Source organism: Phyllobates terribilis, unplaced genomic scaffold (genome assembly GCF_046119375.1).
Source record: "Phyllobates terribilis strain yellow unplaced genomic scaffold, ASM4611937v1 Scaffold_4__5_contigs__length_816908805, whole genome shotgun sequence".
Classification (NCBI taxonomy): domain Eukaryota; kingdom Metazoa; phylum Chordata; class Amphibia; order Anura; family Dendrobatidae; genus Phyllobates; species Phyllobates terribilis.
In genome coordinates, this window is record NW_027362764.1 from 66,711,781 (window position 1) to 66,734,925 (window position 23,145).

General features: G+C 45.1%; 1 protein-coding gene across 1 annotated transcript in view; it reads right to left on the reverse strand.

Moving 5' to 3' along the window:
- Positions 1 to 738: 738 nt before the first annotated feature.
- Positions 739 to 23,145, reverse strand: part of CUBN (cubilin) — a 259,514-nt gene continuing 237,107 nt past the window's right edge. Inside the window, exons 56-66 of the mRNA XM_073677458.1 lie at positions 22,571 to 22,759; positions 21,853 to 21,982; positions 21,243 to 21,460; positions 19,231 to 19,436; positions 17,270 to 17,432; positions 14,532 to 14,740; positions 12,479 to 12,626; positions 12,173 to 12,351; positions 4,350 to 4,515; positions 2,817 to 3,052; positions 739 to 1,025 (exon numbers count right to left, since the gene is read on the reverse strand). Coding sequence (XP_073533559.1) covers positions 918 to 1,025; positions 2,817 to 3,052; positions 4,350 to 4,515; positions 12,173 to 12,351; positions 12,479 to 12,626; positions 14,532 to 14,740; positions 17,270 to 17,432; positions 19,231 to 19,436; positions 21,243 to 21,460; positions 21,853 to 21,982; positions 22,571 to 22,759 — 1,952 coding nt within the window. The 3' untranslated portion in view covers positions 739 to 917. The remainder of the gene's footprint in view (positions 1,026 to 2,816; positions 3,053 to 4,349; positions 4,516 to 12,172; positions 12,352 to 12,478; positions 12,627 to 14,531; positions 14,741 to 17,269; positions 17,433 to 19,230; positions 19,437 to 21,242; positions 21,461 to 21,852; positions 21,983 to 22,570; positions 22,760 to 23,145) is intronic.

The following is a 23,145-nucleotide window of genomic DNA, read 5'->3' on the forward strand; positions in this document are numbered from 1 at the left end:
GATAAAAAGCTTCAAGTCTACCTGCTCCAGTGAAAAAACGTAGGAGAAAAAAACCGATGCAACTAGGATGACACCTGAGAAAAATATCAGTCCATTTCTCTTGGATGGTAAGGCCACGTTCATACGTTCAGTATTTGGTCAGTTTTTTATATCAGTATTTGTAAGCCAAAATCAGGAGAGGAACAAGCAGAGGAAAAGTATAATAGAAACACGTCACCACTTCTGGATTTATCACCCACTCCTGGTTTTTGTTTATAAATACTGATGTAAAATACTGACCAAATACTGAACGTGTGAACGTGGCCTTAGGCTATTAAAAATCTCTTGAAAAATAATTGGGGACTGTTCCTGTTCATTTCTATTCTAAAACCATGTAGCTGTTCGTACATTCAGTCTTTTGAGCGTATTTTCAGCTTGACCTTTTGAAAAACGCCTGGCGTGAAAAAATAAAGTCCATGTCACTTCTATGGAGCTTCTCTTGGCGGAATCCTTTCCAAAGTAGGCAGGGTCCAATTAGAAGGCTGCTAAGAACGCTTCAGGAAAAACTCTTCCAAAAGTCTTCAAAAAACTTTACAAAACGTCTTCAGAAAATGCAAAACTCCTGAACGCTCCTCAAACACTGGTTTCCTCTAGAAAAACTTGTTGGTTTTTACCACCTTAAAAAAATAAAATAAAGGATCAATGTTGTATAAATCCCAGAACTCCGAAAACACAAAAATATATTTAAAAATTTTAAACTCATTTTATTAGAATATTTTTTATTTTCAAATATTTTACAATATTGAATAATAGTACGACGTGTGACATTCTGCATTATCCAGTCCTGGAGACTGACGTGGGGGATATCTCAAGATGGACAATAGTACGGCGGATCGCCCACTATACGGCTATATATTCCATCCTGCGTGTTTCCTTTTCTATGACCTCCAGATAATTCTAAAATAGGACGGGATGACGGCATAGTCCGCATGGAATTGGATAAACACTTGATGGGACGAGGCATTGAATGAAGCGATGTTTCCATCCTGAATATAAAACAAGAAAAAGCTGTTCTTAAATGGTTACTTCATTAAATAAAAAGCCCCCCGCCCCTCCCAATCATCATAGAAAAGTTTGAGAAGGGCGTTTACTTTTTAACTTAATTTTTAGGGCTAAAATACTGATGAATATCATAATAGATCTTTATAGCAGTCCGATCTCAGTTTTTCTGATACAGAGCTCCAAATCTACTGAACCCACCACTAGAGGGCACTTACTTAGAGTGTTACAATGAGCTCCCTCTAGTGGTGGATGCTGGTATCTTTTAACCCTTTCATGCACTCTGATGTATATCGTATGCAGGTTGTGTGTGTGTATTGAGTTTGCTCAGGAGCCAATCCTGCTCCGTACATAGCAATTGTTGGCTGTATTACACAGCCATCACCTGCCTCTAACAGCAGCGACCAGACCTGGCTCCTATCACTGTTTTTTAACCATTTAGCTGCCACTGTCAATCACTAATAACAGCATCTCAACGGTTCTTCACTTTCAAATGATTGCGGGATTCCGACGGCAGCTAGGGGCCTTGTGAAGGCCTCCATTGACTCCATCTTGGTACACCTATAGCCTGGGCTTCATAGGAGGTTGCCATATTTATTTTATGCTGCAATATTGTAGTTTTGCAGTATAGAAGGGAATAAAAAAAATACATTGAAAAGCAAAGCAATTAAAAATTATTTTAAAAATATAAAAAAATAAATAAACATTCAGTACAGTAAATGGCGTAAAGAAAAGCCAGAATTGCTGTTTTTCAGTCAACTCACCGCTCCAAAAAAAAAATTCAATAAAAAGCAAACAAAAATGTATATATTCCCAAATTATATGATACCAAAAACTACAGCTCGCCACACAAAAACAAGCTCCATCGAGAGAAAAAGAAAAAAGATACGGGGCTCAGAAAATGGCGATACAAACCAATTAATTTTTTTTTGTTTTTTTGCAACATTTTTTGGAATTTGTTTTTATAAACCACTAATATATATATATACAGTATATATATATATATATATATATATATATATATATATATATATATATATATATATATATATATATATATATATATAAAAGCTATGTAAGTTTGGTATCACCGTAATCCTGCTGACCTGGATATTCATGTTGCCTGGTCATTATTATCACACAATAAGCAAACCATAGAAAAAAATCCCAAAAAACAATGTCAAATTTGTATTCTTTCACCAGTTGGATTTTTCTCTCTCGTTTTTCAGTACATTATTATATGATAAAATGATTAGTGTCACTCAAAACTCCAAAAATCAAGCCCTCATATGGTTATGTCAATAGAAAAATATAACAATCATTAATTATTTTTATAAAAAGAAAAACAATTCCAAAGTATCTTGTTTTTTTCCCGAAATTCCTTGTTGTCCAGTTCCTCTGTTACCCCCCGTGAGAATTTATGAATAGATTTACAACTGGGTGTTACCATTCCACTTGTCAGCACAAACTCTAATACTGTCAGCACTGATTGGACAATTTTAGAGTGCGTGGAGGCATAGCCGCATAGGGTAACACCCAGTTGTTTATTCATGAATTTCCAGGAGGAATAACAGAGGAATGGCACGACACAGAGCAGTTTATGAAGAATACAAGCATTTACTATTGCAGAGATGAGGGGTCGCCTTTAGCAGCACGAGTGTATACAAGAGATTGAGAACAAGGTTTATATTTCCCAACCTGAAAAGCCCCATGTAGCCACTAGGTGGCACTCACACCTGCCGTAAAAAGCTTAGAAATGTTTTTAGATAAAAACCTACCGGTCCGCAAAATGTTCTCATCAGTGGTGAGGTGAGGGCCGGTCCATCGTACACTCTGAGATGATTTTTCTCGCAGTCTCCTGGATCATCAATGCTAAATGCAGCCAGGCTTATGGCGACCGTCCTCCCTGGAGGAGCCGCTATTGTCCATTCACAGTCTGTGTTGTTGCTGTAACTCCGCGGATATTCAGGACTAGTAAAGGAGCCGTGATCCCCGAACAAGGTCCCTCCGCAACCTGTAGATTACACCACGGTTACTTGTGCATTTTATTTTTTTGCATTGCTATCATGGGTGTGAGTTCTTGTGTGTGGTTACTGGACTTTATATCTTTTTAGTTGTATTGCAATTTTTGCTGTTTGCATTTTATACCAAACAACATCTCCCACCCCATCGCCCAAGTAGAGAAAAAAGGGTTTGTTTTTTGCACCATACTAGGCCATTGTATGTGAATCTTATTGCAGCTCAACCCCACTGACATCAACAGGAATGAGCTGCAATTCCAGACACAACCCATGGATAGTTCTTGCACTATGACTTGTAAAAAGCAAAACCTTCTATGTTTATCCTAGGCAAAACCTTGAATAAGATTAGAAAAACAGCGCCACACCTGACCTTAGGTCACGTCCCGTACTGCAGATCAGCGCACACCAGTATTTTCAGAATTTTATTTTGGGGGTTGAATTTATTTTGTGGTCTGGATTATGAATTCAGGAGTTTGGACAACGCTCTGAATGTATTTAGGGGACTGGTGAGGGGTTTGCATTTTCATTAAATGGCCTCTCCTCTCCCAGCCTGCATTTTATATTTTTTACATTTGGTCCATTTTTCTTTCTTCAACATTTTGTGGCTGGGAATCGACTATGTAGTTGGACCCAACATTGTGCCAACATTTCTTACCTAACCTATGGATGGGGAATGATTGGTATTCCTTGGAAGATAATAATATTATTATTATTATTATTATTATTATTATTATTATTATTATTATCATCATCATCATCATCATCATCATGTAATTATTTAATTCTATTATTGTCTAATTATTATCTTCTAATTATTATTATTTAATTATTTTTTATTATCTAATTATCATTATCTCATTATTATTTATTATCTCATTATTATTTAATTATTATCCAATTATCTAATTATTGTCATTATCTAATTATTATTATTTATTATTATCTAATTATTATCACATTGTCATTATCTAATTATTATTATATATTATCATCCAATTATTATCAAATTATTATTATTGACTAATTATTAATGGACAATTATTATTATTCAATTATTATCTAATTATTAATGGCCAAGTATTATTTTTTAGTTAGATTATGATTTATTATTATTATGTGGTTGAAATATAATTAAACAACTATAATTTGATTGTTATGAAAAAGTAAGTGACCCCCCTCCCATATTATGTCATTTTGAAGTGAAGATAGAACCTGCAATCATTATATATCAGAGATGGTTTCATATTTACAATCTGATACTTGTAGTTCTCCACCAGTAGCTTTACTTACCGTTTGGAGATGAGGTCCAAGTAATTTCATATCCATCTCCAGCCGCAATAACATCGGATTTGAAAAACAGATGAAGAATATGATTTTTAGGAAATATTGGGTCAGGGAGACTGTTTCCACAATATCTGCCGAGTAGAGGAGAGTCACCAGTGCTGCCATTTCTCACCTGCAAATTGCCAAAAAGGAGACACACTTATAATGAAATTACAAAGGAAATATCCAGACAAGTTCCGAAAAAATGGAAGTGAGACTAGGGGACTGGCGGGACGGCTTTCTGTCTATGTCTCATGGGATTTAATACAGTGATGGACAAAAATGTGTAATCGCTACTGTAAGGCAGCCTGTTCATCATGCTGAGGGGCACTCGCTTCACCCGGTCAATTAAAGCACACACGCAACATCTTTCCGGTATTTCACAATCCAGCAGTTTATTATTTATCATAAATCGCTCATAACCGAGTCCATCTCAGTGGCTCGCTGACATATTACACATATAGTGTCCAAGAGCCTTTCCAGTGACAGATATGTCCACTCGGCTCCAGTTACAGCCTTCAGCAAGGTAACAATATAAATGTCCACATCAAGCAGCGTTTTTACCTTTGCCGGGTTTTAGCTGCTTCTCTCAGCTTGGTTCTGCCACCGCTATGGCTTCACGGCTTCCCAGATGGGCCTCCAGGCCTCGTACCTTCAAAGGCTACTGGCATCACAAAACACAGGGAAGATCCAGCCTCTGCCTTCCAGGCTAGTGAAGTCCCACACAGGGACCAGGCCTTTCGCCCTCCAAGGCTACTGGCATCCTAAACACAGGGGGATCCAGCCTCTGCCTTTCAGGCTTCACCATGCCTCACACTCTAACGGTGTCCCACACACGAGGAACAGGCCTCACGCCTTTCTCACACTGTCTCAAAAGTACCAAGATTTATATATCCCTCAGTGCATACAGGACCTGTGCTGATGTCACAGTCATGTGATCAGTCCTTCTGTGTGCACAGGGCCTGTGCTGATGTCACAGTCATGTGATCAGTCACCTGAGAGAGAGGTACATGGTCAGCCAGAACACACCCTGGACCATTACAGTAATGCCGCAAGCCACTGCATTACATATCCCCCACCTCTGTTCAAACTTGTGGGGTTGAACACATAATATACACAATCACATTATAACCCACAGTTCACACAGAGACCAAGTACTTGACAATTGCGCTGCTCAGCCCCTAGAACATTAGTCATCGACATTAGCCCATTCCTTAGGGACCTACCATCTGTCATTGTCACTGACTTCGTCAAGTCACCTTTCCGGGTCGTAACCTTGTCAGACCTCCCCCGCTCCCAGCGGTCAGTCGTAGCCTTGTCAGACCTCCCCCGCTCCCAGTGGTCCGTACAGCAGTGTGACTCACATGCCCTGGTATCTAAGGTCCGGTTCGACTCCGTACTGTCCCGTACTCTATTGGGTCATTTGTATGGGCCACGCAAACCTGAGTTACTGGAGGTCTCACTACCTTTAAACCCACGCCCACTATCCTCAGGACATCTTGGAAAGTCTCTAACTTCTACTGTAGCCGTTGTATTATTTGAAAGGCCCTTTCTCGGTCTGGTCTCACAATTTCTAGACGGCTGCCATCTTCTGCTGCTCAGGCGATTCTGTCTTTCTACTCACAGTCTAGCGAGATTCAACTGTTCTACCTCTCGCAGGTAGGTCACTCGGTACTCCATCAGCATGCGTATATATGCAAGACTTTCTTCCGTTCCTACAGCGGAGAATGACACCATGCCGTCTTCATCTGGTATCCAGTCCTGTCGATCACGTGGACTGCTTACTTTCATCACACCAGACTTCTTTACCATCATTTGCATGATTTGGCCATTTCTCTCAATGAGCTTTGTTACCTGAGCCTGAGGCACCCGGATGACCTCTTCACGCAGACTTTGAGCTTTTCTCCTAAGCTCCAGTTGTCTAATGGCTTGTTCTGTCTTCAACCAGACAATCCGCTTTGTGCGAATACATCGCCTGTGCATGTCACTTAGGATAGGCACCCTCTTCGCTGTGACTTCGGTTGTGGACAGGACCACCAGTTGTTTAGCTTCTGAGGTCGAGTACACCTTACAGGCTCCCACGGCCTTCTTAAACTCTTCATGCACGGACTCACTGGTGCATTCTTCTCTCAAATCCTCGGGTACATCTATGAGGCACTTGTACCGAGAGGTTTCTGTCTCACCAGTGGTCTCCAAACGATCATCTGGCTCAGGTTTCAGGGGCAACTGACTTTCAGCTTCTTCACCCTGTATGCTTCCCCTGAGCTGACTCACAGCTATGAATTGAATTTTCATCTTCACCACTTCCACCTCATACTTATCTTCTGTTAACACTCTCTTAGCTCTCCTCAGGTCCACCTTCTCATGGTATAAAGGAGTAAGTGCAACTTTTTTTCCCTTTTCCTTCTCCAAGGAGGCCTGGTTCACTGAGTGATACTTTGCCAGGTGACCTTTGAGCTCGAAAACTTCTTCCTCTAGCTCAGCTAATCGCCTCTCAGCAGCCCATCTCTGAAGCTCTTCCTGCTTCAACTGCTCCTTTAACAGTAGAGTTCTCTCAGACCTCTCTGTCTCCAATGCGCCCACTCGGCTCTCAACAGCCAGTCTCTCAAGCTTCTCTTGCTTCAAATGGGCTTGTAGCGTCTCCTTGAGCTCCTTGATCTCGGCTCTTACATCTGTGGCGCCCCTGAGGGTTCGGTCGCCACAGAGTTATTGCATCTCATCCAGGGATGTGGTACCTCACTCTCAGGTAAGGAAGGAGTATGGCTCAGGACCCTAACACTACATCCACTACACCACATTTCCCGGGTGACAGGGCGAGATTGCTCCTACGGGAGAGCACAGTCCCTGATCTCTGGCTGGAGTGGGGAGAAACCACTTAGAGAGGGGGAACTATGTAGTGGATGGGTGGAGGACGTAGGTCCTGGGAGCACTTGTAGAAGGAGGTATAAAAGGGAGGAACCATCTTAGAGAGTGGAGTTCCGTTCAGACAGTCTGAGGAGAAGTGACAGGAGCAGAGGCTCTGCATGAGCTCTGCTCCAGAGGCGGGCCTAGTTAGGAGGCCCAGGCCTGAGAGGAGAGGGAGCAGGAAAGGCTCCAGGAACGAGGAGAGAAGGGACCCCAGGGGTACGGGCCGTGCAGCAAGCCACCCGTACGCCCGCCGCTACTAGGAAGTAGGGGGGGTCAGGCCAGAAAAGGGGAACCGGTCCCTCAACTAGCACAGAGCTACAAGGCCCAACTAGGAAACCGGAGGCTGCAGTATTTCAAGTACTGCAGGCCACAAGTCCACACCAGTACACTAAGAAGGTAGCAGCATAGGACCCAGGGGACGGAACACACGTCGCCCGCCAAGGCCCGAGGACACCGAATAGAAGTGCTGCTGGGTGTGAGGTGCAGGGAGCAGGCCAGAGAGAGGACACACAGAAGGGGGTCCTGTAATATGCTCCGGAGTTACCTGAGGGTCGACCGAGCCCCTCACTGCGTGAACACAGGATGCCGTGGGCTCCTACACTGGCCCTGTATCAGGAACTGCTACAATCGTGAGTAAAAGACCTGGGACTGCACTATCTGACTCCGTGTCATTACTGACTACCTGCACCATAACCACCATCATCCATACACGCTGCCCTGAAGCTCCACTCTTCCTGTGTGGAGTTACATCACCTTGCTGCACATACCACCAGCTTCAGCGGACTGCTCCACAGCGGCGGTTCCCAATAACCGCATTCCACAGGTGGCGTAGTCGGACTATATATAACAGACACCCATAGACTACCCTGGTTTGACCGCCCTGGGTCACGGACCGGGTCACCGCCACGGTGACTACAACCCCCAGCATTTACAGGCCCGGCTCCGGGTACCCCACGGCCCAGGGGGCGCGTCACATCCACCGAATCATCCGAGCTCGCATTATTCGAGGAGGTATTTGCTTCATACCTCCCATCTCCAGTGGCCAACTCCTGGCCCTGGTCTATGGCTTCTCCGATAGACTCCTCCATCTTTTTCCGCTCAGCTTCCAGCTTGCTGATTCTTTCCTTAAGGCACGTCTCTGCCCTCTGGAGATTATCACCGAACGTCTGCAGCTCCTTCACCTCAGCTTCCAGACCTAGAGTCTTTCTGCGGAGATCATTATTTTCATCACTGGTGTCCTGCAGAGTGGTCTCAACCACTTGGCGCATGTGGTCTGCATCCGCCTTATCATCCTCTAGTTTTAACTTTGAGAAGATACTCATAGTCTCTCTTAATTTGTTGCAGTTCCCCACTGAGTTCACCATACTCCTTCCTGGATTCACACAGCTCTTTCTTCACTTGGTACAGCTCTAACTGTACCAGGGTGAAACGATCTTTCACCTCGCACAACTCATCTTCACACTCCGCTTTGTCAATCTCCAATTGAAAAACCTCCTTCTTGGTTTTGCGGCGGTCCTCCTTAATTTCCTGGAACATTTCCTTCCATTGGTTAACTTCCTCGCTGCTTCCCTTCAGTTCTCACTGTAAATTCCTCACAACCTGGTATACTTTCTGCCGTTCAGACTCCAGGCTCCGCTGGTCTGAGGACACGTTCTCCAGGTCTTCCCATAGTTGCTGCACGTCACTCTGACACTGCTGCCTGATAGGCTCCAGCTCTTGGTCATGACTGGCCGCCTCCTCTTTCAGGGCTGTCAGATCCTGATCCTTCTGTTTCAGTACTGTACCGGAGGTTGTACTGGCAACGTCACCTCCTCTTCTGCCTCTAAAGGAGGATCCACACTTGGAACAAAGGCACACAACATTACATTTTCTTTATTTTCACTTTCAGCCAAGACTACAGGAGCAACCTTTTTGTGGCCCTTGCGCCGTCGACAACGAGAGGGGGACTTTCTCCCCTCGTCTAGCCCCTCCTGACTGAACTCTCTTCCTACTTTCATAGCGTCACCGTCAGTTGTGGGGTCTGTGTCACTCCCCAGGGTGTCGTGGACCAACAAGTCACCTCCCACCTTGACGTCAACCCCTTCTACTGGAGCTACCCCGTTATCAACGGTCAAATTGTCATTTTTAGGCCGTACCAACCCACAACCAGTAACAAATTTTGGTTTTCTATACTCCATGCTCTTTTGAAAATCCGCCCCCTTTTGGACACCCACACCTGTAGGGGGATTTTTACAAAAAAAATCAGCAATAGTCTTAGGACCCAGTTCACAACATCTCTTACCACCTCCCCGGGCACTCTGGGACAATACTGGCGCCCCCGGAGAGTTCACAGAATGGTCCTCTGCCGCCATTCTATACGGTGTCCACAGCTCCTGCCGTTCCTGCACCATGTCCTGTAGACGTTTCTCAAATGCCTGCTGCGGTTTTAACCAGCACTTTAATAGCTCAATAGCTTCAGTTTCATTTGCTGCTCCGTTCACAGCCATCGCGGTACACTATTCACACTAGACACTTCACACCGCTCTCCCCTGAAAATTTTCGTGGCCCCGCCGAGCCACAGCAAACCAGGTTTGAGTGCGAGGACAATTTTCGTAACCCCGCCGAGTTACAGCCAGATACTTTAATCTTCGTGACCCAGCCGAGCCACCTCAAACCAGGTTTGAGTGCTAGGACAATTTTCGTAACCCCGCCGAGTTACAGCAAGATGCTTTAATCTTCGTGACCCCACCGAGCCACAGCAAGATGCTTGTATCCACACTCGTCGTACTGTGCCGTTACCCCTAGCAACCAGGCTGCAGTTGCCCCTAGCTACTGGGCTGCAGTTGCCCCTAGCAACCGGGCTGCAGTTGCCCACATTCTCCAACCACATGTAAGGCAGCGCTATTCATCATGCTGAGGGGCACTCACTTCACCCAATCAATTAAAGCACACATACAACGTCTTTCCGGTATTTCACAATCCAGCAGTTTATTATTTATCATAAACCGCTCATAACAGAGTCCATCTCAGTGGCTCGCTGACATATTACACATATAGTGTCCAAGAGCCTTTCCAGTGACAGATATGTCCACTCGGCTCCAGTTACAGCCTTCAGCAAGGTAACAATATAAATGTCCACATCAAGCAGCGTTTTTACCTTTGCAGGGTTTTAGCTGCTTCTCTCAGCTTGGTTCTGCCACCGCTGTGGCTTCACGGCTTCCCAGATGGGCCTCCAGGCCTCATACCTTCAAAGGCTACTGGTATGTCAAAACACAGGGAAGATCCAGCCTCTGCCTTCCAGGCTAGTGAAGTCCCACACAGGGACCAGGCCTTTCACCATCCAAGGCTACTGGCATCCTAAACACAGGGGGATCCAGCCTCTACCTTTCAGGCTTCACCAGGCCTCACACTCTAACGGTGTCCCACACACGGGGAACAGGCCTCACGCCTTTCTCACACTGTCTCAAAAGCACCAAGATTTATATATCCCTCAGTGCATACAGGACCTGTGCTGATGTCACAGTCATGTGATCAGTCCTTCTGTGCGCACAGGACCTGTGCTGATGTCACAGTCATGTGATCAGTCCTTCTGAGGGAGAGGTACATGGTCAGCCAGAACACACCCTGGACCATTACAGTAATGCCACAAGCCGCTGCATTACACTACATTCACACACGGGGGACTTCGGGACCCCTGTTTTCAGATTTGTTGGAGGTTCCATAAGTAGGATCCCAGCAATCAAACATTTATCACCTCTCCTGGGGTTAGGTGAAGTGTATTTAGTAAGAAGACCCCATTAACAAACAAGAGACCCCCAACATCCATAGAAACCAGAATGGACTCCATTCTCTCACACAAAGCTCTGACGAATGTTCATTTTCTCCCTGCTGCGGCCCTTCCAATTAGACTTCCACAAATGTTAACATGTTTTTTTACCTGCAGATTACCATTAAATATCATATTTTTTGCTGACAATTTCCGTTTAAAGGGAATCTGTCCTCAGGTGTTTTCTATTTAATCTAAGAGCATAACGTAGGGGCAGAGACCCTGATTCCAGCAATGTATCACTTAGTTTACTGGGTGCAGCAGTTGTGATACAATCACAGTTTTCTTTGCTGCAGAGCTTGAATTGCTGAGCTGTGCATAACTCCGCCCACACCTCTGATTGGCTGCTTTCTGTGTACACTTTTACTGACAGCTGCTAATCAGTGGTGGGGGCGTGGCTGGACCAGGAGGCACAAGACACCTAGTCCTGTAGTGATAATCTCCTGCTGATAATACACTGTTTATATTGAAACCGCAAAACACAGCCTAGTAAGTGACACATTGCTGGATTCAGGGTCTCAGCCTCTACATCATGCTGCTCTCAGATTATATAGCAAAAACCTGCTGATATATTCCCTTTAAGGATCTTTAGCACACGCACCTTCTATATTTGTAGACTGTGAGCCCTCGCGGGCAGGGTCCTCTCTCCTGCTGTACCAGTCGGTGACTCATTTTTGTTCATGATTATTGTACTTGCTCTTTATTATGTATACCCCTTTTCACATGTAAAGTGCCATGGAATTAATGGCGCTATAATAATAAATAATAATAATATATGGCTAATCTTCATCTCCTAGTCACACTAGGCGAGTACAGAGATACAGAAATGCCCCTGTTCTCCTCCTCTACTTCATAGCAGCCATTACTTTTGTATATTGACCGGACTGGATGCAGACCAGGGCAGGGAGAAGCAGACTGCTCATCTCTTCTTTCTGACAGATGGTGGGTCCGCAGCCCCTCCTGCTTTTCTTGCCACTTTTGTAAAGTTTGAAAAGATCCAACATTTTCAAAAAAAAAATTTATAGTGTAAAAAGAACTTGTGCAAAACTGTTACTAATTCTCCCCCCGGGCGTGTTACCTCCAAGTAGTCAGGACAGGAGCTAATGGCTCCTAGATGAAATGAATGGAAGAAGAGCGATATTGAGTGGTTCTCCGGAGCGCGTAGGATGATCGCACATTCCAGTTTGTTCGGGGAGCTCCCCGGCCAGTTAGGACTTTTTAGGTAACCAAATGACTGGTTGTATTCCTGGCTGCAGTCTGTGAAGAAAAGAAAGGTCCATTATTCTCCAAAATAACCACTTTCTGTAATACTCGATTACTCGTCCATCATACACTAGAACATGGCTAAAATAGCAGAGGTGATCCATAAAGGAATGACGCTTACTTGAGATTTGATATGTGAAACTCAGCCCATTGCCAGCCATGAATTCCTGTGACTTAAAGGTTACAACAGCCGTGCGTCCATAGGAATAAAACTCCGGTATGTCAGATGTTTCTGTGCCGCAATATCTATGGACCTGCCCTAGGTCTCCCTGTAGACAAAAGAGCAGAGAGGAAAAGCATATAGTAAATGTTATATATCTTTATCCACACATTGCTTTACTCATCATTATGTATTGATCCTCAGCTGCACTGCACTTATACTCCAGAGCTGCACTCACTATGTACATACATTACTGATCCTGTATTGATCCTGAGCTACATCCTGTATTATACTCCAGAGCTGCACTCACTATTCTGCTGGTGCAGTCACTGAGTACACACATTACATTACTGATCCTGTACTGATCCTAAGCTACATCCTGTATTATACCTCAGAGCTGCACTCACTATTCTGCTGGTGCAATCACTGTGTACATACATTACATTACTGATCCTGTACTGATCCTAAGCTACATCCTGTATTATACTCCAGAGCTGCACTCACTATTCTACTGGCGCAGTCACTGTGTACATAGATTACATTACTGATCCTGTACTGATCCTAAGCTACATCCTGTATTATACTCCAGAGCTGCACTCAATATTCTGCTGGTGCAGTCACTGTGTACATACATTACATTACTGATCCTGTACTGATCCTAAGCTACATCCTTTATTATACTCCAGAGCTGCACTCACTATTCTACTGGTGCAGTCACTGTGTACATACATTACTGATCCTGTACTGATCCTGAGTTACATCCCGTATTATACTCCAGAGCTGCACTCGCTATTCTGCATCTACATCTGGCCTATCCATCAAAATCTATGGCTGTCCACTTTCCTCAGTCCCACAAGCTCGCTGCCTCAGGGTAACCCTGGACTCGGAACTCTCCTTCAAACCACATATCCAAGCCCTTTCCACTTCCTGCCGATTCCAACTCAAAAATATCTCCTGGATCCGCACATTCCTCACCCATGAATCTTCAAAAACACTAGTGCACGCCCTCATCATCCCCCGCCTCGACTACTGCAACCTCCTGCTCTGTGGTCTCCCCTCTAACACTCTCGCACCCCTCCAATCTATCCTAAACTCTGCTGCCCGACTAATCCACCTGTCCCCCCGCTATTCCCCGGCCTCTCCTCTCTGCCAATCCCTTCACTGGCTCCCCATTACCCAGAGACTCCAGTTCAAAACCCTAACCATGGCATATAAAGCCATCCACAACCTGTCTCTCCCATACATCTGTGACCCAGTCTCCCGGTACTTACCTGCACGCAACATCCGATCTTCACAAGATCTCCTTCTCTACTCCCCTCATATCTCCTCCTCCCACAATCGTATACAAGATTTCTCCCGTGCATCTCCTCTACTTAGGAACTCTCTTCCCCAACACATCAGACTCTCGCCTACCGTGGAAACCTTCAAAAGGAACCTGAAGACCCACCTCTTCCGACAAGCCTACAACCTGCAGTAACCACCGCTCCACCATACCGCTGCACGACCAGCTCTACCCCCACCTACTGTATCCTCACCCATCCCTTGTAGACTGTGAGCCCTCGCGGGCAGGGTCCTCGCTCCTCCTGTACCAGTCGCCGTTGCGTTTTTGTTGAAGATTTTTGTAATTGTTCTTGTATGTATACCCATTTTTCACATGTAAAGCACCATGGAATAAATGGCACTATAATAATAAATAATAATAATAATTAGGAGTCCGATGGGCGGTCCTAATCACTTATGACATCAGAGATTAGGACCACCCACTTGACTCCTAAAGATAGAAAGAGCCGGGATTTCAATGAATAAAATACAAGTTACATTAACTCTTTCCCTACAAAATTATATATCAATCTGCTCAGCTTCACCTGCTGTATAACATGCAGCCGGCAGATCAGATATCATTCTCAATGTGACCTTCTCTGCTCACCTCCCAATGGGGTTTAACCCTTAGGTTTAGATTACCTTTTTATGAGACACCTGCTTATTCTAGATGTAAATCAACCTTACGACTTACCACAGGTGAGTCCTTAACCTCCAGGTAGTTATTGGAGCAGAGTAGCCCAGCCTGCAGGCGGAAGGACTGAATCTTGACTCTCACATTCTCGTTCTCCGGAGAGTCAATGGTCCACATGCAGCTTGTGAATGGTGGGTAGGAATTCGGATAATTTGGTGATGTTGCAGTCGTTATGGACGATGTTGCATTGTAGATCCCTCCACATATTACTATAATGAAGAAAATTACCATTAGGACACTTTCTCATCGTACCCATCGCACCGTTGGTACAGTATATTACCACTGTTATGTTCTGATATGTCTTGAAGGTCATTTACCATCATCCTTTATGATAACAACAACAGAATAGATAGCTGTTGTAGCGTCGGCGTCCCTGCGTCGGCGTCCCTGCCTCCTGCTAGGCAGGGACGCCATTCCCCTCACCTCTCCGCTCCGTGCCCGGCGTCTTCCTCCCGCTCTGCTGGCAGCGCGCGCTGCTTCCCGGCCACTGTGCTTAGGGCGCGCGCGATCACGCTCCCCCTCTCTTAAAGGGGCCGCGCGCGCCGTCCTAAGGAGTCCCCGGCCAATGGCCGGAGGACCTCACCATATATAAGGCACCTCCTCCAAAATGGAGGTGCCCGAGCAATGTTGTTGCAAAGCCTTTCAACTCTGCTTCAGCCCTCAGGTCCCGTTACCAGTTACCTGCCAGATTCCTGCTTGATACCTGCCTGATACTTGTCCATCTGCTTGCATTCCTGTGGTCCGACAGGCTGCCTACCAGCCCTGCCAGTCTGTCTATGGATCAGTCCGCCCGCTCACCTGGGAGCGCTCACCTGCTACCTGCCTGCTAGCCTACCTGGAGGCTCTGCCGTCATGTGCCGTGACCACCTGCCTGTCCAGAGACTCTTGCCCGCTCACCTGGGAGCGCTCATCTGCTACCTGCCTGCTAGCCTACCTGGAGGCTCTGCCGTCACGTGCTGTGACCACCTGCCTGTCCAGAGACTCTTGCCCGCTCACCTGGGAGCGCTCATCTGCTACCAGCCTGCTAGCCTACCTGGAGGCTTAGCCGTCACTTGCTGTGACCACCTGCCTGTCCAGAGACTCTTGCCCGCTCACCTGGGAGCGCTCATCTGCTACCTGCCTGCTAGCCTACCTGGAGGCTCTGCCGTCACTTGCCGTGACCACCCGCATGTCAAGAGACTGTCCCCGTCACTTGCCGTGACCTCCTGCCCTTCTACCCAGAGACGGTCCCCGTCACTTGCCGTGACCTCCTGCCCTTCTACCCAGAGACTGTCCCCGTCACTTGCCGTGACTACCTGCCCGACTTCCCTGGGAGCCACCCGCTTCCTTACAAGGACTGCCCCTTTGTATAGTTGCTCAGAGGTTCCACCTCCCAGACCCTTTACAGCTGTTTCTTAACACATATCCTCTGCTTCTTTAGTTTCCAAGAAAACCTAATATTAAAAGGAATCCATCAGCACAACATGACTGTTCAAACCAAGCTCAGGTGCACCCTTGGTGTGGCTGAGCAGTTTAGTGTAGATTCCCATCTACTTATTTTCCATCTATCTACACCCCCACTCTTTCTTGACTGACGGCTCTGGCTTTATAGAGCCAGCCGAGGGCAGAGATTGAGGAAAATCAAGTAGGTGAGAAGGTGCACTGAACTGCTCGGCCACTGCAAGTGTGCACCGAGGATCTGTGCTTGGTTCAAGCAGTCATTTTGTGCTGAATTGTCAACAGCGCTGCAGCCAATAATTGACCTCTGCGGCTCTGTCGAGATGACACCATGAGCCACTAATCTCAATGATTGGCTGCAGCCCAGAGCCCTGTTTACGTGACTCAAGTGCTGCAGACAGTAATAGACATCGGCAGCAGCAGTAAACACTCAGCGCTGGACCCGGGGAGTGAAGCACAGTTTATTTAAAGAAAACAAACTGAAGCCGGGAAATGGATTTTCTCACAACCAGAAAATCCCTTTAAGCTGAACTATAGTAACTTGAGCTGTTGATTTTAAAAGGGGTTGGTGGTGGGTTGACTCCTAGGACCCCCACTAGAATCCCCACTGATCTCGAGAACCAGGCTGTGAAATGCCCAATTAGATTGGAGCGGTGGCCACGGATGCTATTGGACTGCTGGAGATAGCCGAGTACAGCACCTAGTTGGAAATTACCCTTTACTACCTGCAAATTAAAGGCCATCTACACTGAAATGAAGGCCTCCAGCTGGACACTGAGCAGAAGCTGAACACATGAGCTGTGTTTAGTATTGCAACTACTGTGTGGCCCTTTAAAGCAGGGGCGCTGCACTAGGGGGTTCCACGTATGTTGATACTGGGTGGGAAGAACCCTTGAAAAACTCCCCTCAGCCGAGAAACAACATGGTTAGCAAACAAGGCCTCCTGTTCAGAGTAATTACCTGGCTATTTAGCCGGCTCTCTGCCTTAGATTGCTGCCAATTGTAGCTTTGCTCATGAGGTGTGTGTTTGCTCTGTACTCTTAGTCTTTAATTCTGGTCTTTGCTGCTTGACCTTGGATTTGTCTAAACCATACATTTGCCTAGCCCTTTTGACGTGATCCGCTACCTTCTTGGAATTCTGACCCCGGACTGTTTGCTGTCTATGCCTTTGTCTCACCCCTTTGTTTATGATGTTCCCTCCTGACTTTTGACCTCGGACCTCTTGACTAACCAGCCTCACGGCTTGTCCATAAGCGTCACAATCTCACTCCAGAATCCTCATTCACTAGAATAATACTCACTATCAGTCGTAATATATGTAGCACTGAAGCCGGCCAGTTCCACTGACATGTCACTGACGAACCAAACCGTGAGAGCGTTGGTGCTGGAGACGAATTGTGTTGGGACATCAGAGCCGCAAAACGTTCCCTGCAAACTGCTATTAGTGCTGCCGCCATCAAAGATCTGAAATGAGAGATATAATCATGGGGACCGGTCATCTCCATATACAGCGGGTAACCCACGGTTATTACCCATGAAAGTGCACCTGCCATGTTGAGTATGATGTCCAGTCAGCCGGCAGGAGGAGCCGAGCAGTTTTCCATAAATAATGAACCAATCCTTAACAGCACAGCTCCATACTCTATGTACTGGTTATTCTGAGCTCGGTTCCTATTGAAGTGAACAGTAGCTGAGCTGCAGTACCTGGGAATGACCACTACACAGTATATGGAGCGGCGCTGTTCCGGCTCCATCCATCATTTACATCTGGCGGCCCCTGGAGCCAAAAACAGCTGATCGTTGGGGTTGACGCTGGGTGTCGGACTCCCGCCGATCTAATATTGGTGACCCAGAGTATCTTCAGGATAGGAGGAAATTATAAGGTACTTGGCACTACAAAATGTGTAGCGGAATTTTTATTAGGCAACTCGGACAACAATTCACTGATGTTTTGGCCCCAAGACATGGGCCTTCATCAAACACGGATCGTATAATCTCCTCGTATACATGGGGTGGGTCCCTTCTTGAGCACCCATATCATTTTCTTCAACAGTGCTGTGTATCTATTCCACTATCCCCAGGATAGGACATCAGTCACATAAGCATGAAAACTCCCTTTAAAAGGGAACCAGTGTCATGTTGGGGCTGCTGTACTAATTAATATGATACCTGAGGTGAAGAAATCCGTCTTGTGGTTCTTCTGTAATTAAGGTTTGCAGTTTTGCGTTAATGAGATGCTCGTTTAGTGATGAGCGAGTATGAATTGCTAACCCTTTCGGTGCTCGCCAAGTATTTGCGGCGTGCTCGGCATCGATGTTAATGTCGCTGCCGTGGCATGTGTCACGGCTGTTAGACAGCTGTGACACATGCAGGGATTGCCTGTTTGATCATCACTAATGCTCGTGCTCCGGGGCGGGAATGTAGGCAGGGTCTTATCTTGGCGCTCTAGGGCAGATCAGCAAGAAAAGACCTGACTACAGGCCGCCTGGAGCACAAGTGTATTCCTCATCATAGAGACAGATAGAGAGAGAGATAGAGACAGACAGAGAGACAGACAAAGAGAGACAGCGAGATACAAACACAGAGAGAGAGGTCTCTCGCCGTGTCTCTCTCTTTCTCTGTCCGTCTCTCTCTGTGTCTGTCCATCTCTCTCTCTGGATGTCTGTCCATCTCTCTCTCTGGATGTCTGTCTCTATGATGAGGAACATACTTGTCCTTCGGGGCGGCCTGTGGACTGATCTGGCCTAGTGCACCAGGATAAGACCCTGCCTACAATCCCGCCCCGGAGCACAGGCATATCATTAAGTCAAAACTGCAAACACAGATTACACAAGATGGATTTCTTCACCTCAGGTATCATATTAATCAGTGCAGCAGCCCCAACATGACACTGACTGTAGAAAAATCCTACTGACAGGTTCCCTTTAAGTGCTGTCATATTCTGCATCAGTGTATGTAGAATGTAATCGCTTGTATTAGGGCTTGCAACCTGGTCTCAGAATTTGTCATCAGAAGTAAAGTAAAACTTCTTAAGTCCCACCACCTTTCCGAAGCCCCATGACTACAGCTGATTCTCAGCAGTAGAAGAAGTAGACTTGTAAGTTTTGTGTCTTTCTGAATGTGTTACCAATGTGTAAGGTCAATTCTTAGCGCATAGTATGGATCTATAATGAATGTAAGAAGAATGGCGTCACTTTGGATGACATGTATCTAGGACTTTCTTAGGTTATAACTAACATTACATGATATCTTCTGTTCTTACTTTGACAAAATCATATCTGCAAGTTCTCAAGACCTGTGCCTCCAAAACGAATGAGCTGAAGGTCAGGGTAATCTGCTTGTTAGCAGGGGCGACAATATTCCAGACGCAGTGCAGGTTTTTATCATATTGCCCATCACCATTCGAGTCTGGAGAGCCAAATTGGCCGGTGGCGTTAGTCAGGTAACCTCCACATCCTTGTCCAGGTCCTAAGGAAAGGAAAAATACATAGAAATTGTAGTAATAATAAATGAAAAAAAAAACTGCGATCGACCATAGCATAGAGGCGACATCAGGTGGATCCTAAAAAGTTTTGTGAAAGTAAATACTTCCTGACGGGTCACTTTTCATTTTTGTGCCATTGTTTATTCCCCCTCCCCCCAGCCACAACTTTTTTTTTCCTTCCAATCATCAAAGCCGTAAGAGGATTTACTTTTATGCAGAATGAGAAAAAAATTCTAAGTGCAATGTAATTCCGTCATTGATATTTTTTTAGCTTTGGTTTTACAGCGCTCATAGTGCGGTAAACAGGAATTCAGCACTTTTTATTTTTCTATTTCCTCGGGCAAGTGAGAAAAAATAAAACTTTTTTTTCTTTATGGTGTATATCATATAAGTTAAATACTGTTATATTTTAATAGATTGGACTTTTACGCTGAGTGTATTTTACAAAAATTCATCATTTTGTAATGCCTTGAGGATAATTAAATAAGGAAAAAAAAAAAGTTTAGTTACTTTTTTAAAAAGAAAGTTTATATTCAGATGAAAAATTATCTATATTAAACTGTAATAGATAAAAAAAAAATCCTTTAACCCAACTACATTCTATCAAGGTAATGAGGCTTGTGGAGGTCATTATTGCATTAGTCCAGCAGGGGGCACTGCAATGCAACAAAACATCCCTGCTACTACACTACAGGGCATTGTTGTGCAGCGGTGATTGGCAGCAGCCGACACAGGACCATCAATCTCACAAAGCAGATTCCCTAGGAAGATGATAACGTGTAATTATTATTTTACAGACTGACAGATAAAACACCAGGAAGAAAACATTTAAAGTCTATTAATTGTTTTAGACATACTGATGAAATAGGGTCTCTGCATATAGAATTTTTTTTAAGGGGGTCTGCTACAAAAATGTTTGTAAAATCGCTAAAAAAACACATAAAAGACTTCTATTCACTTATATTGTAAAACCACTTTACTGCTCATATGTTCAGTCTTTTCAGTGTTTTTAGGCTTTAGGTTTTGAAAACGTCCGGTGGGGACAAAAGGGAAAGTGTCCGTCACTTCTCCTAATTCCTCCCCAAACAAGGCAGCGTCCAATCAAAGGGCTGCAAAAAAGGAAAAAAAAAAACTCTTCCAAAAATTCTTCAAAAACCACTTAGAGGAACTAAAAACTCTTAAGGGTGTGAGCACATGACGTCTTTTTCAGGCGAATTCCACCTAGAATCTGCCTGAAAAAGCACCGCAACAAATGACCATACTGCACAGCAATGTAAAAACGACACTGCGGTGCGCATGTTGAGACTTCTATCACTTCTGTTAACCTCTTCAGGGTTTAGAAATCCGTTAAGTGCTTAAAAGAAGCAGCCTGTTTATTCTCTGTAGTCATGGTGTAAAACACAGGGAAAAAAAGACGCTGTAAAAATGACGGAAAAAACGTTTCAGGAAAAAAAAATTGCCTTTTTCCTAACGTGGCTTCGCCTAGGAAAACTTCAGCATGTCCGCCGGCGTCTTAAAGACCTTGTGTGCGCATAGCCTTAGAGGGACCATTTTCCGTAAGCGGATTCCACTTGACATCTTTCAACAGCCTGCAAACATGCAAAAATAACCTGACCCGGGTACACAAATTTACTGTTACTTCTATGTACGGTAATATTAATATGGCTAGCTTACTTAATGAATGATAAGATGATATTTTTTCCTGCACTACTCATTAGCACTTCTTCACAGGGGCGGCCTACCGGAGGATTCTCCTGTTCCCCCGTGGGCCAGTCCGAGCCTTTACTTACCTAATGTCTGTCTATAGGATGCTCTCCAGCCACCACCACCGTCATGAAAATCGGTGAAAAAGACCAGGAATAGGTTATTGCTTAAGCTTCTTACAACTGGAGGTAGAACTTTCCCGCAGAACTTGCCGAGATGTGTGCCATAGATGTTCGATCCATCGTAGACCGAAACATAGTCATATGAACAGGAACTTGACTCCTGCACATCAAACGCGTTGAATCTGTCAACAAGCATAATAAGATCCATAACACACAGATATATAAGGTTAAAGGAGTCCTCGTACAATCTAAAAACGCACAAAAGTCCCCCCAAAATAGAAGAACAATACATTTACCTATATACCTCCACCAGGTTCCTCTACTGGTGGCCTCCTTGGATCCTCGATACCGCAGTGTTACAGTCACAGACATTATGACACCATGGATGAACCAGCTCCGTGGCCAGGACTATTCTGCCACCACGGTCTTGAGATTAATGATGACACTTCATTATACGAAGATCATAACTCTGGAGCGATCAGGATCCACGGAGGTCAGAAGCGGAGGAACAGGGCAGGACCTTAAAGTATTTGGTTTTGTGGTTGTCAGAAAACCAAAAAAAATCTCATCTTACTTCAGTTCAATGATCCTGTCTTCTTCTACGGTGATGAGATAGGAGCAGTTCATGTTGTTGTGGTAATTAGTGATTGAGTGCATCGGACTCCGTAAGATGCCGGAAGTTCTGTTATATGTTCCTCCACAAGCTAAAACACAGTAATAATGGGCAAATTAGAGGTAAAGTGACCAAAGGGCAAAGACACCAACCAGACCAATCCCTGGTCTCATCAAAAAACACATAAAAACAACAATAAATATAAAAAAATGAAAATAAAAAAATAAAAAAATAAAGAAATCTAAAAAAAATAACAATAAATTAAAAATAAGCGTAGTGTTGATCATAAAAGAGCAGATTTTATGTATGGAAGTAGTGGTATAGCTCTGTAGGTGCTTGTCTCTGCAAAAAAAAAGACACCATGAGAAATCCAATGTAGAAGCCATATGTAAAACAGACCAAGAGTGCACTCGGGGTGTGTCACTGCACTACAAGTAACTTTGACACGCCCCTAGTGCACTCCCATCTGATTTGCATATGGCTTTTACACAAGATTATTCATGACTGGCACATCAGATCTCTACAAAAAAGGTATCATTTTTTTGCAAGGACAACCGCCTCCGCGGCCATACCACTACATCCATATGTAAAAACGTGTCGACAAGTTCCCTTTGATAGTTTCAGCCTCATGATGGAAAAAGTGATGCTGGTTAGTCACAGATTGGCTGGAGTTACTCACGGTACATTCTGTAGGTCGCCATAAATCCGTGCATGGTTACGTTAGCGTTTGTATAGAAATTAATGGACATTGTTCCTCTACTGCTGACCGGTGCAGGCAGGGAGTCTCCACACAGGGTCGCCAAGGGGCTTCCAGAAGTGGACGTTCCGCTGAATATTTTCACTCTGTCCCTATTACAGGATGTGCTGGCTGTAAGGAAGAAATGATACAGTAAAAGGGTTATTGCAGTCTTCTCGCGCTGGAGCGCACCGCTCCCCGGCCTCATGGCTTCCTGCTTGCTGGGAGAACGGCACTTCTGCTTGAGTGAGCGTCGTTGTGCCACTGGCAGGACTGAAGTTGTCCGGGATCTAACAATGTGCTTTAGTGATCCTGGCCAGTCTCGGGGCAAAGCTTACAGAGATTGCACATGTTCTGCCCCGCTGCAAGACATTGGGACAATACAATGCACTCTTAAGGCTAATGTGTATGGAGGCACCGGCCGACTGATTGTAGGGGGAGATGTCGATCGGCATGTCCGATTGAGGACTGTGGATCGCATTGTTCCCTGGTGGTAAGCGGCCAGCTGATGTGTCTCA